This window comes from Pongo pygmaeus, chromosome 6 (genome assembly GCF_028885625.2).
Source record: "Pongo pygmaeus isolate AG05252 chromosome 6, NHGRI_mPonPyg2-v2.0_pri, whole genome shotgun sequence".
NCBI lineage: Eukaryota > Metazoa > Chordata > Mammalia > Primates > Hominidae > Pongo > Pongo pygmaeus.
In genome coordinates, this window is record NC_072379.2 from 128,581,979 (window position 1) to 128,596,279 (window position 14,301).

At 40.9% G+C, this 14,301-nt stretch overlaps 1 protein-coding gene across 7 annotated transcripts in view; it reads left to right on the top strand.

The window, feature by feature from the left end:
* Positions 1 to 14,301, top strand: part of NRF1 (nuclear respiratory factor 1) — a 141,192-nt gene that overhangs the window by 87,362 nt on the left and 39,529 nt on the right. For all 7 annotated transcript variants that reach the window (XM_054497254.2, XM_054497253.2, XM_063668456.1 and 4 more), the window contains exons 6-9: positions 5,838 to 5,996; positions 7,127 to 7,324; positions 8,231 to 8,332; positions 13,987 to 14,144. In XM_054497254.2, the coding sequence (XP_054353229.1) occupies positions 5,838 to 5,996; positions 7,127 to 7,324; positions 8,231 to 8,332; positions 13,987 to 14,144 (617 nt within the window). The remainder of the gene's footprint in view (positions 1 to 5,837; positions 5,997 to 7,126; positions 7,325 to 8,230; positions 8,333 to 13,986; positions 14,145 to 14,301) is intronic.

The window sequence follows — 14,301 nt, forward strand, 5'->3', positions numbered from 1 at the left end:
CTAGAGTACCTTAGGCCCACCTAGAGCCCTAAATAAGAATGAGAGTCCAGGAAAGCTTGTTCCAGCCCAATTAAAGGACGGTCTGAGAGGTTAGGCTTTAGCTTTGCTGATCCTGTTGATTGTCTCCCTGTGGATTAAAGACAAACCTTCCTTAACAAGCACATCAAGAAGCTCTGGTTTCCAAAACTCTCCAGGACCAGTAATTAATTCAACTGGTAATGAGAGCACAGTTCCGAATTCTGGAAAGGAATCATTTGACTCTTCCTGTACTGGACTGCTAGTTTCCCTTTATTAATAGTCTTTTTAGCCTTAGCACTGTTTATTTGGGACAGTATAAAAAGAACCTGTAGGAAGATTGCCTTTTTCAGTGAAGTCAAATTATCTCAAGCATTTAAAAGTAAAAAATACCCTTCATTCTCAAAATATACACACCTGAAAAACAAACTCTTATAGTAGAAAATACCTTTTACTTCTTTTGGTATAGGGGCAAATTTTATATGCTTGATAATTAGCATTTTTAAAAGCTATGATCTGCTCCTGAATTAGAACTTGTATACCAGCAGCTGATTTCACTCTGGTTCCATTTTTTGACTTGATGGGGTTTCTGCCTGTGGAAGTAACCTTTTTGTACTGTTTCTGTTTCTCCTGCCTCTCATATTAGCCTCTAGGATCATCTTCCTAGGAATTTGAAACATTTCTCATCCAGAGATTTCTAGCAAATAAATCATCTTTGAAAAGTTTCCCAGTTCTGTCTTTCCTCTAATTATGGTTACCCTTTTTTCTGACAATTTCCATTAGTAATCTGCTTGTACATCCCCCTCCCCCCGCTTTTTTTTGATTGAGAGAAACAGTGCATGTGCGAGAGGGAGCTGCTTGCATTAATACATATTTTTAATGCTCAAGGACCGAGCAGAACAAGGCACCTAAACTTCCTGTACATTGTGGGTGGGTTGGTAATATCTTGCTTGCTTCAAAGCAAATAATTGCTCCAAATGGTCAATTTGTTCCTTCTTGGTTCTAGCACCCTTTATTTCTCATCCTCAACCTTGTTTAAGATACATATAAACTCATTCTTCTGCCGCCTTCTGCTTTTTTCCACTTTACCCATCCTTGAAAAACTAACGATGAATGTCTTAATGTACATTACAGTGTGTTCAGTATTAGTAAACCATTTCAGAAAGCTAGCTATTTGTTTGCATTGGGAGAACAAATTCCCTATTTTCCCTGATTTAAAAGTAAAATCTCATTTATCTTTGAAATATTTATTTTTGGCAAATGGTCACATTTAGACTTTGATAGAAACTTAATATAGATTGAGTACTCCCTGCCCGAAATGTTTGGGACCAGAAGTACGTTGGATTTCATATATTCTTGGATTTTTTTAACATTTGCGTATACCTAGTGAGATATCTTGGGGATAGGACCACGATCTAAACACAAAATTTATTTGTGTTTTATATACACCTTATGCACTATAGCCTGATGGTAATTTCTTAGGGTATTTTTAATAATTTTGTGCATGAAATAAAGTTTTGACAGCGACTTGAGGTCATGGGTGGAATTTTCCACGTGACACTTGAAACATTCCAGATTTCAGATCTTCAGATTAGGGATGCTCAACCTCTAGCAGATTAAGGATTAAAACTGTGCTGGATTAAAGCCATGATGTTTCTGAGTCCTTATTTGTTTTACATTTAGAGTAGTTTTATTTAATAGATTTGGAGAGTGGATGCTTAAAGCATCTACTTTTTTTAAAAAAAGAACAGCCTTTTCTTATTATAAAATCAGAATTACCAATCAGTTGCCAAAGAGCTGTGGTGCACCTAAATTTTATAACAAATTAAGCTCTAAATTTTAGAACAAAAGTTATGAATACTGGAGAAGTTGCTGAAAAAAGATGGCTTGATGACTGAGGTAATAATAATAAAACTTCTATTAATTAATATACCTGCTATCTCAGCCTCTTAATTGACCTTGTATATTTGCTATTATTACTATTTTGCAGATGAGAACATTAAGATTCAGAGCCAACTCTGAGTCTTGTGTTTTTTTTTGTTTGTTGGTTTGTTTTTTGTTTTTTGTTTTTGAGATGGAGTCTTGCTCTGTTGCCCAGGCTGGAGGGTAGTTGAGCGATCGCAGCTCACTGCAACCTCCGCCTCCCGGCATTAAGCGATTCTCCTGCCTCAGCCTCCTGAGTAGCTGGCATTACAGGTATGTGCCACCATGCCTGGCTAATTTTTGTATTTTTAGTAAAGATGGTGTTTCACCATGTTGGCCAGGTGGGTCTCAAATTCCTGACCTCAGGCAGTCTGCTCTCCTTGACCTCCCAGAGTGCTGGGATTACAGGCGTGAGCCACCAAGCCCGGCCCTTGTGTTCTTTTTGGTAGAAAGAGCTAACTTAAGAGAAGTGAGGCTGAGTGCAATGACTCACACCTGAAATCCCAGCACTTTGGGAGGTCGAGGCAGGAGGATTGCTTCAGTCCAGGAGTTTGAGATTGGCCTGGGCAATGTAGGGAGACCCCTTCTCTACAAAAAAAAAAGAAAGAAAAGTAAAGAAAAAAAAATAGCTGGGCATGGTGGCATGCGCCTTTAGTCCCAACTACTGAAGGCTGAAACAGGAGGATCCCTTGAGCCCTGGAGGTTGAGGCTGCATTGAACTGTGATCATGCCACTGCACTCCAGCCTGGGCCACAGAGCAAGATCCGAGAGCGAGCGAGAGAGAGAGAGAGAGAGAGAATGAACGAATAGTTAGTATATGTTCCACAAAGAATGTAGGACTTTCTGGGCACTAAAGAATGAGTGGTGGCATTAGAATAGTAGCATGGAAAGTAGTCCAGCAAGGGGACAGAACAAAGGCAAAGAAGCGGGAATGGGCTTAGCAGCTCTTAAGACAGTGCAGAGATTTGTCTGATGGAGGACAAAGGCTGAGTGGTGGGAATTAATGGGAACTGACTGTAATGTGAGGCTAGATTGTGGTGGGTCTGAAAAGCTGGGCAGAAGGATCTAGTTTAGTTGCCATAGTTAAAAGACATTTGGAGGTGTTTTGAGCTTTGGAGCTATGTAGGTAACATTTAGGAAAACCTCTCCAGCAAGGATATGTGGGAAGAGGGAATGAAGGGAGAACTTGGAGTTTCCCAAGAAAGCCAACTAGAAGGATACACTAGCTTTGGGCCAAAAAGTTAGAATAAAGGTGGGGCCGGAGAAGAAGGGATAGACACCAGAGACATTTCAAAGAAAACAAAAGAACTGGACTTGCAGTGTGTGACTAGGTAAGTGTTGAAGGAGAAAAGTAAGGATAACTTTAACATTTTTAGTTTGAGTGGCTGGGGAAAGGGTGGTTTTCTACTTGCTAAGATAAAAAAGTTGAGAAGACAAGTAGATTGGAGAGAGGGTAGGGTAGGAGTTTAAATGAAGAGGCTGATGCTGAGCCCACCTTTCAAGTAACATTAAGTTATTGGAACTCAGTTGGAAGGCCTGGTGGGAGAGCCGAAGGAAGACTTGAGGATGAAAGGTATCCACTTCCAGGTGCCAACGTGACCCAGAACTGAGGAGCATAAGGAACTATTGGTGCAAATAGGGTGAGGCGTCAGAAGTGAAGCAATCACCAGAATTAGGGAATATAGAGGGTTCCAGGTGGATCTGAGCAGACTCTGTCAGTCTAGTATTCTCCACAGTGAGTGCTTTCTGATCACTTTAGGATTTCTGTTTTGTTTGTTTGGTTTAAGACAGGGTCTTGCTCTGTCACCCGCTTTAGGATTTTTGTTTTGTTTTGAGACAAGGTCTCACTCTGTCACCCAGGCTGGAGTGAAGTGGCACCATCATGGCTCACTGCAGCCTTGACCTCCTGAGCTCAAGCAATCCTCCTGCCTCAGCCTCTCTAGTAGCTGGGACTACAGGCACGTGCCTCTGTAGCCGACTGAGTTTTGTATTTTTGGTAGAGACAGAGTCCCACTGTGTTGCCCAAGCTGGTCTCAAACTCCTGGTCTCAAGCAATCTGCCTGCCTGAGCCTCCCAAGGTGCAGGGATTACAGACATGAGCCACTGCACCCAACCCACTTTAGGATTTTGTTAATTTAGAATTATTTAGCCTTCTCATTTCATTTTCTCCAGACTCTCCTAGGTATGAATATAAAGAATTCTCCTTTTTGGAAACTGTTAATGGTATTCAAAGAAAAGGGAGTTTATGAAAGTCTATATCAGTTTATTTAATCTATACCTCTGAGAAAGCCATTTTTTTAACATGAAGAAGTATAAAATATTGTGTGTGAAGATTAAGCCCTTTCCTGCTCTGTGTATTTGAGCCTAGAAAAAGACACACTCCCAAGAAATTAGAATAAAGGGAAAAATGACTTTGAGATGTACTTTCCTAAAATAACTGAAGTAATGACCGCATGAGCCAGCTGATGGGTTTTTAAATGGATACGCTTCTATCAGCCTGCTGCTTGATGCCAGAGCCAAATATATATGGAGTGTATTATATCATATCCTGTAGGCAGGAGACTGTCAGGGCATTGGGGACTTAGAGAGGTGAAGTGGCAGGCTTGGCATAGGAATTAACAGCATGACTACCGTCAACCAGAACTTTATTAGGTAAACATTACTGATTGGGTTCATGGTTCCCTATTATGTAACAATTTGTATCATCTTCTCATAAAATAATATCTAATATTTATTATAAGAATGATAAGAACACCTGATATTTATAGAAATCTTTAATATTAAAGTGTTGCTGTACTCATTCTCTCATTAATACTTAAGTATTCTCATTTCTGTTTTTTTCTTGTTTTACTTTGTAACTACAAATCCACGCCCCTGAGTCTGATTCATTGCTAAAAGTGGCCTCTTTTTGGTTTTCAGCTGCAGGGGCAATATGGGTGCATCCTTAGTTGCAGGATGCTACTTATATCTGGAGTGCTATAGACCACCAGGTTAAAAGGAAAACAGTAGGTCTGGGAAGGAGGAATAGATCATAACTTGATAAACTGCTTTTCTTGCCAGAAATCATTATCAGCGATTAAGAATATTCACAAAGTAGACCCTCCCCCAGCACACACAGAGTGTGGTTACTATGCCAGGAAATAAGAATGGCAGTTGTCTTTGTGGTTTAAAACCTGTTTGATCTGGATTTGATTTGTAAAATAAATCTGAATGAAGTCCATAATGCATTTAAATTCGCACATGCTTTACTATGTCTATATGTCAGACTCATGGACAGTGGCCTAGCTTACTGGAAAATTTCTAGAAGAGTTTTAGGGTTATTTTCCCTTTTTATTAAGTTGAAGGTCTGTTTGTTTTCGTATATTTTATAATCAGCCACCTTATTGAATTCTCATTATTGTTTGTAGTAGTTTTTCATTTGATCTCTTTGGAATTCTCTAGATATAAGGTGACTTCATCTATAAATAATAATGATTTTATCAGCTCACCTCTTATTTCTCTCTTATCTAATTGCATGGATTCCTACTTCCAGAACAGTGTTGAAAACACCCCGAGTTTGGCACCTTACATGCATGAAAACTGTAGAAGGGAAATAAGCTATAGTACCAGTAATATCTTGGGAAGCAGAAATTAAACTTAGGGGTAGATATTCTTACTCTTAGAGGAACAAGTCTACAAAATGCAGCCTAAGGTGCACTTTACCAACATATTTATAATTCTCAACCACCCATGGAGATATAGGAACCTATGGAAAACAGTGAGTTTTCATCAGTCACATCTTAGAATTCTCTGGGACCTTCCTGGAAACCTCTCTGTTTTATAAGGTTAGAATTTAAGGAATCATAAACATACCCCAGATGTCTTTCATGAGTATTGATGACCACACTGTTCTCTTCCAGGCCCAGCTTCGGGCATTTATCCCAGAGATGCTCAAGTACTCTACAGGTCGGGGAAAACCAGGCTGGGGGAAAGAAAGCTGCAAGCCCATCTGGTGGCCTGAAGATATCCCCTGGGCAAATGTCCGGAGTGATGTCCGCACAGAAGAGCAAAAGCAGAGGGTGAGAGTTCCTCTGACTGAGTTGCCTGGTTGCTTTTCCATCCTAAATTAACCACCTCAATTTTTGTCATTTCTACATCTTGTGCTAGAAAGTCTTTGGGTAATAGTTAAGCCTGTCCCTCCAAAGACTGATGTTCTTTGATTTATAGCCTTTTCCATTTGTCGCTCCATCACTATACTATAAAGAGAAGACTGGGGTGAGTTCATGAATTTAAAATGTGTCTTCAGGGTTGCCTTTTGGAGCAGTTTTAATTTTATGAAGTGCTTGGGAAAGTCAAAGAAACTTGAAGTAAAAGTATTAATCACTTTGAACACTTAGAAATGCTTTTATTTCTGGTTACTAAAAATCATTGTTGAAAAATGTAAATATGGATTTAGAGGGATATGAAGTCTGCCAGCTGAGCCTGCTAATAACAAAACTTTTACAAGAAAGACTAAACTACATACCATTCCTTACTTTTTTTGTGTATTTATTTTTCTTTTCTTTTTTTTTTTTTTTTTTTTTTGAGACAGAGTCTCACTCTTGTTGCCCAGGCTGGAGTGCAATGGCGTGATCTCGGCTCGCTGCAACCTCTGCCTCCCGGGTTCAAGCAATTCTCCTGTCTCAACCTCCCGAGTAGTTGGGATTACAGGCATGTGCCACCATGCCTGGCTAATTTTGTATTTTCAGTAGAGACGGGGTTTCTCCATGTTGGTCAGGCTGGTCTCGAACTCCCGACCTCAGGCCATCCGCCCTCCTCAGCCTCCCAAAGTGCTGGGATTACAGGCGCGAGCCACCATGCCTGGCCACGTATTTATTTTTCATTTAGCTTGGAAGTTTACTGAGAATCTTAATATGCCATTCTTGATCAGAATAATCTTTCTTTGCAAGAAGTTTAAGAGTTTGGCCTCAGGTTGGAATAGGGTGTAAACTAGACTTTGATCAAGAAGAAACCAATGAGAAGCCCTCTTTGATACTTTGTACTCAGCTTCTTTCTACCAGAACCAGTCTGTGGGAGGTAATCCTAGGAGAGTTTATAAGAGGTTTGGTTTGGTTTGATTTGATAAAGAAGTAGCTGCTTATTGCATATTGGGACTAAATAACCAAAGTTTTTTGTGGCTTAATGTGCTTTTCCGGTCATTTGGTGACAGGTTTCATGGACCCAGGCACTACGGACCATAGTTAAAAACTGTTATAAACAGCATGGGCGGGAAGACCTTTTGTATGCCTTTGAAGATCAGCAAACGCAAACACAGGCCACAGCCACACATAGTATAGCTCATCTTGTACCATCACAGACTGTAGTCCAGACCTTTAGTAATCCTGATGGCACTGTCTCACTTATCCAGGTGAGTAAACCTGAGGGCTACCAGACTGTGGCTTCTGAGATGGATCAGTGGGCACCTCACCTCAGACTAGGGAAAGTTTCCTTTGTGCGAACTCTTGTATGAACTTTATATAGCTCCCCAAGATCTTGCTACCTGAAATTGATTTCTGAAGAATAGTTTAAATTCTTTGCATTTGCTAAATACAGGGCTATGCGTAGCTTCCTGGACATTTCCAAAACAAAGCACTTTTAAAGGGCTCTTTTTTTTTGAGACAAGATCTCCCTCTGTCATCACAGCTCACTGCAGCCTCAACCTCCTGGGCTCAAGTGATTCTCCCACCTCAGCCTCCCGAGTAGCTGGGACTACAGGTGTATGCCACCAGGCCTGGCTGAATTTTTTTTTTTTTTTTTTTTTAAGTAGAGATGAGGTCTTGCTGTGTTGCCCAGGCTGGTCTCAAACTCCCGAGCTCAAGTGATCCTCCTGCCTCGGCCTCCTAAAATGCTGGGATTACAGATGTGAGCCACCATGCCTGGCCTTAAAATGACTTCTGTTTTACAGTTTCACTGTCAGTGATAGGGAAATATTCCCTCTGAATGACCTCTTCTGAGGTAAAACACAATTTGTTGATTGGGAACCTCTAAAGTTTAGATTGAAGTGAGAATAAAAAGTTGGTTAACCGACACTGGGCATGGATGTGGCGATGTGATAGCTCTTCTCATATTGACTTATTTGGTTGAAGTAAAATTCTGAAACTCGTCATAGTCTCTGAACTATGATTTTAGTGAGCTATGATTTTAGATTTCACATCATAAGGCATATTAGTTGTTATCTGTGTTGAATTTGGGATTAAATGAGTCTTAGCTTCTGAGTAAAGAAGTGGAAAGATCCATCCACTGACACTTAACCACTCTCCATATTTTTCTTTAGGTTGGTACAGGGGCAACAGTAGCCACATTGGCTGATGCTTCAGAATTGCCAACCACGGTCACCGTTGCCCAAGTGAATTATTCTGCCGTGGCTGATGGAGAGGTAAGAAAGAGATTCCATCTGCGTCTTCTTAAATACTTGAATGTATAATGAGGGAAAAGCGAGGGTCCAGAAGATGGAGTAGCCTGCATGGCTGTAGCACTCTTTCATTTAAACCTTTTGAACATGAGACCATGAAAGTTTTAGAAAGTGTCTTATGCTATGTGTATTAATTGTAACAGTTAAGATTCATGGATTAGTATGACTCAAACCCAACTGTCAGGAACTTAGAATTTTACATTTGAATGTATAGCATTTGGTATTATACACAATACAGAGGGATTATCCCTTTACCATTTTTATGCTGTGAATCCCAAAGAATTTCATCTTTGGTCTTTATTAAAAAAAATGACACATTAAAACTGGAACTGACTAAGGGAAGCCTTCTTTGAAGGGATAAATATGTTTGCAAGTCAGTAACATGATTTATTACATTTTAAATATGCCTTTGAAAAGATTTCTTAGGAGAATTCTTCCTTACCAAAATTGGGATAATTATGGGACATTAACCTAAAGACAGCCAACCTTTATTGATCACTTGGTGGGCTAAACACTCAACCCTATGCAGTATAAAGTTCTGTTATCATGTTCACTTTAGAGATGAGAAAACCAAGACATAACAGAGCTTAGATGATTTGCCCAAAGTCCCATAGCAGTGTTGAAGCTGGATAATGCATTGAGAAAAACATTGCCTAGGCTCTGAGCCATTGGTGAAGATTCAACAGTGAAGGAAGGGGTTTGTTACGTCACCATGAGTGTTTCCCTTGAAGATACTGATGTGGTGTGCTGAAGTTTGAAAAATAGCCAACAGATGTCAAAGAGCAGTATCAGAATAAAGCTAAGAGTATTATCTCACCCTTGTTGAGAGCCATGGAGCATTTCCCTTTAGAACACCACAAAGTCACTTTCATTTGTGCCCCTCAGGAGAGGGGGAGAACTGGCAAAGGCCGCATGGCTGGGAGATGGAGGGAGAGTGCACTGCAGGCTCCTCGGCCAGCCTGCATGTGCCAAACCCCTGTGTAGCTGCAGCTGTGTGGAGTTGATTCGCACAGGATCCTTGCTGTCATGGGACTCCAGTCTAGTAGGGAAGAGAGATGTCCACGTGAATGAACTCTAGCCTTGCTGTAAGGGATGCTGCAAAGCATATGTGCCTCCTTTCCACCTAAGGAGCCCGGGAAAGTTTGGGACACTGAAAAACTTGGTTATTGGGTGAGGAAAGGTGAAGGTTGACAGGACACTTACTTTCTAAGTATATAAACATCATTAAAGGATATGGATTAACAAAGCAAAGAATTTGTCAGTCCCAGAACACTAGAACGAGATGACACTCTTTAAAGTCTGAAAGAGGTGGAAGACAATGAGGGGTACAGTTAGGAGATGTGTTAGTTTTTGGCTTAGACAAAGTTATCAACCATATCTCTCTACTGAATGTTTCTTGGTACTATTTAAAGAAAGTAACTTTGTTTCCTTCTATAAAAAAATTTGTTTTTGACACATAATATTTATAACATTAATGGAGTTGCGTTTCTTTTTTTTTTTTTTTTTTTTTTTTGAGACGGACTCTCACTCTGTGGCCCAGGCTGGAGTATAGTGGCACGATCTCAGCTCACTTCAACCTCCGCCTCCCAGGTTCAAGCGATTCTTCTGCCTCAGCCTCCCGAGTAGCACCAGGCATGCACCACCATGCCCAGCTAATTTTTGTATTTTCAGTAGAAACGGGGTTTCACCATGTTGGCCAGGATGGTCTCGATCTCTTGACCTCATGATCCGCCTGCCTTGGCCTCCCAAAGTGCTAGGATTATATATAGTACATATAATTCTGTTAGAAGAAGAGAAAGCCAAAGTACAAAAACATTAGAGATGTGAATTTTAAACTGAACCATCAATATATGTAACAGTTTTGAATTGCATAACTCATTTTAGGTGCATTTTTATGAATGTCAGTTTACCTTAAATATGGGCAGGCTGAATAACAAGTAGGAAAATATCAATAGTATTTTTCCATCCATCCCTTCAGTAAACACTTTTTGAGCCCTGTGCCAGGCACTGTAGAGACTATAGATAAAAGATAATAAAGACTCCCCTTTCCCTTAAGGAGCACATAGGTAGGCGGTAGAGAAAAGCAAAGAACAATTGCAGTGAGATAAGGGTCTACTAGCAGCAAGCCCAGGGTGCTATGGAACAGCAGAGGAGAGGCCCTCATCTGGACTTCAGGGGAGTGGAATTGTCTCAGGAAACACTTCCCAGAGGTAGCCCCTGAGCTTAGACTAGAGTGGTAACTAGCCAAACAAAGGAGAGGGATGGGAGTTCTATCCTGTCAAAGGGAGCAACACATTCAGTGCCTTGACTTGTGAAAGCGTGGGACAGCCACAGTTTGAAGGGCCTTGTGGTAGTGGGCCTCTCTCAGAAATGCATAGTAGCTAATGAGATATCTTCTGAATATCTTCCTCTCCCAGGGCTTGTGGCCCTTTCTTTGGGGAAGGGAGTGCAACAAGAGCTCAAGTAAACACAGTTTAAGAAAGCACTGAGAACTCAGGAATAGGAAATTCCGAAGAGATGCTGGCACTTGAGCTGATTTCTTGATCATCTGCCGTGTTTCTGATTAGAAATCTCTTCTCTGTTTCTCCTCCTATTTTCTCTTCACTGTTTACTGTCATTCCATGCCATATAATTTAACTTTCTTAAATTATACTGTATATGGCAGCATTCTAATGCTATTTTCACTACAAATATAGTTGTAACTAAATGTGTCTATATTGACTTGCTGCCTTTTGAGTTTGAGGACTTGAGAGAGCCTCACTGGGCCAAGCTCAAGTGAGACCAGCAACATGGGCCAGACTGAAATAGAGGGGCAGATCAGAAACAGGAAGACCATTCCCTAGCAGTAGGCAACAGCGCTGCCCGGCTTCAGTGGATGTTTTGAACGGACTCATCAGCCACCTAAGAATTGATAGTGCAGCTTGCCTCTTATGGTGGCAGTGTTGGCAGTGATGTTCATTGGAGCAATGAGATCAAAGCAACCAACCTTGGAAAGCAAGAGCTTTGAAGTTCCTGAGGGGCAACTTTGCAGCTCTAGGATATCTCTGCCTCAGGAGTGATGGGCCCTGAAGGCTTGCTGGCACAATACACTGCCCATGAGAACTCAGGACAAACACGAAGGTAGCTCAAAGGAATGTCTCTTTCTCTGGGAGGCTTTTGGCAAACATTCTGAAAAGCATTATCATAATCTAAATATGGTAATAGAACTAAAGCAGGAAGCATTTAAAATATCTACCTCCTAGAGCTTGGAGCACTTTCTTTGGGACACAGTAACAAGCAGGCACAAGATAACTACTCACTAGGCCCCAGCAATGTGAAGCAGGAATAGCAAGAGCTTCAGTAAGCACTGCTAAGGTCCTGAGACCCAGGAGTCCAAAGACATATACACCTGAGCTGATGGATCACCTGCTGTACTTCCAAATAGAAATTGCTTTTACTGCCCCTGCTGCTTTTCAGTTTTGAGGGTGGGTAGTTAATCAACCAGTATTTATTCAGCAAAATGGACTGAAGTAACTAGATACAGGTATTCAGAACTAAGTCTCTAAACACAGAGAATTGTACTAAAATCAGTAGTTCTGTACCCCGGACCAGAGGGGACATTTGGCAATACCTGGAGACATTTTTTACTGTCCTGACTGAGGAGGGTGCTATTGGCATCTAGTGGGTACAAGCTGGGATGCTGCTAACCATCCTGCAATGCACAGGACAGCCCCACAACCAAGGATACCTTGGCCAAAATGTTAGCATGCCAAGGCTGAGAGACTCTGTAGGCCTAGCAAACCTGGATTCTCATGTATCCTGTCACCAGAGAGTATGATTTTTATTTTTGGGTTTTTTGCTGTGGGCAGTGGGAGAGTCTTCATAACTTCTCCCCTACTAAAAAGAAAGCAGCTTTTGCTACACTTTAAAAAATTAGTTTCTGAGTTTAGCAGTTTCTATCAAAAATAAACATGCCAAATAAGTTTGATCTATAATTCTACCTCTAGGCATTTACCCTATAAATAGACTCACATGTAATATACAAAGTATAATAGTATATAAGGATATTCATCACAGCACTGTTTGTTAATAGCAAAAGACTGTAAACCACTTAAATGTGCATTAAAAGATGACTTGTTAAATAAATCATGATGTTTCTATATAATGCAATGCTTCCCAGCACTTTGGGAGGCAGAGGCAGGTGGATTACCTGAAGTCGAGAGTTCAAGACCAGCCTAACCAACATGGAGAAACCCCGTTTCTACTAAAAATACAAAATTAGCTGGGTGTGGTGTTGGGGTGCCTGTAATCCCAGCTACTTGGGAGGTTGAGGCGGGAGAATCGCTTGAACCCGGGAGGCGGAGGTTGCGGTGAGCCGACATCGCGCCACTGCACTCCAGCCTGGGCAACAAGAGCAAAACTCCGTCTCCAACAAAAAAAAAAAAAAAAAAAAAAAAAATGCAATCGTATGCAGCCATTCTTAAGAATCATGAATGAGTAAAGTAGTTTTATATGTTCCAAAATTGAATCATTTCAGAGATGTACTGTTTGTGAAAAAAGCAAGATACAAAAGATATGTAGAATATGCTGCCATTTTTATTTTAGAGGAGGGAGTAGAAAGGGGAAATGGGGTGAATGTGTGTGTGTGTCTGTATAAATATACTTCCATATAGCAGGAATAGCTCTACAAAGGTACACCAGAAAATAGGTACGTTACATGGAAATATTGTATAATGATAAAAAAATAATAAAAGAGAAAGAAAATAGGCACAGTAGTAGACTCTTTGGACAAAGTGTCTAGAGTACTGGTATCATATTCTCTTTGATACAGTTTGAAATTTTGGTATAGTTTGAATTTTTTTTTCCTTTCATGGCCCATTTCTAACAAGCCAGCCTATATATTTTTAAACTTTATTATGTATTTATTTAAATTGACAAAAAATTGTATATATTTATCTGGCACAACATGTTGTTTTGAAGTATGTATACATCAGGAAGTAAATTGAGAAACGCATTTAAAAGTGTAGAGTGGGCCGGGCGTGGTGACTCATGCCTGTAATCCCAGCACTTTGGGAGACTGAGGCAGGTGGATCACCTAAGGTCAGGAGTTTGAGACCAGCCTGGCCAACATGGTGAAACCCCATCTCTACTAAAAATACAAAAATTAGCCAGGGGTGGTGGTACACACCTGTAGTCCCAACTACTTGGGAGCCTGAGGCAGGAGAATTGCTCAACCTGGGAGGTGGAGGTTGCAGTGAGCCAAGATCGTGCCATTGCACTCCAGCTTGGGCAACAGAGGGAGACTCCCTCTCAAAAAAAAAAAAAGGTACAGTGGAAGGTCTTGCTTTCTGTCTCCCATCCAACGTGTTTCCAACTTCTTAACCCCACACATACAATTTCAGTGGCTTTTGTGTGTCCTTCCAGAATTTCTTCATGCAAATGCAAGCAAATTCAGGTATATATTCTAATACCCCCTTTTTTATGCAAAAGGTAGCATGCTTAAAGCTCTGTTCTGTACATTGCAGGTCATTTTAAAGAGTATGTGTATTTAGCCAAAAAGTAGCAATTATTAGAAAAATTACTTGTAAAATTATACTTTTGTGGCTTTTTTTTTTACTATCGTGTCCTTTCTGCCTCAGGTGGAACAAAATTGGGCCACGTTACAGGGAGGTGAGATGACCATCCAGACGACGCAAGCGTCAGAGGCCACCCAGGCAGTGGCATCGTTGGCAGAGGCCGCAGTGGCAGCTTCTCAGGAGATGCAGCAGGGAGCTACAGTCACTATGGCGCTTAACAGGTGGTGGCAAGAGTGTGGGAATAAATGAGGATCACAAATCTGTCCCTGCAGATATGGGTGGAGGCCCCTTAAAGAGAAATGTATCTGTTTGCCACAGTTGGCAGTTGGAACTTAACACTCTTGGCCCATACAATATTATAGTTTGGCCTATAATAGG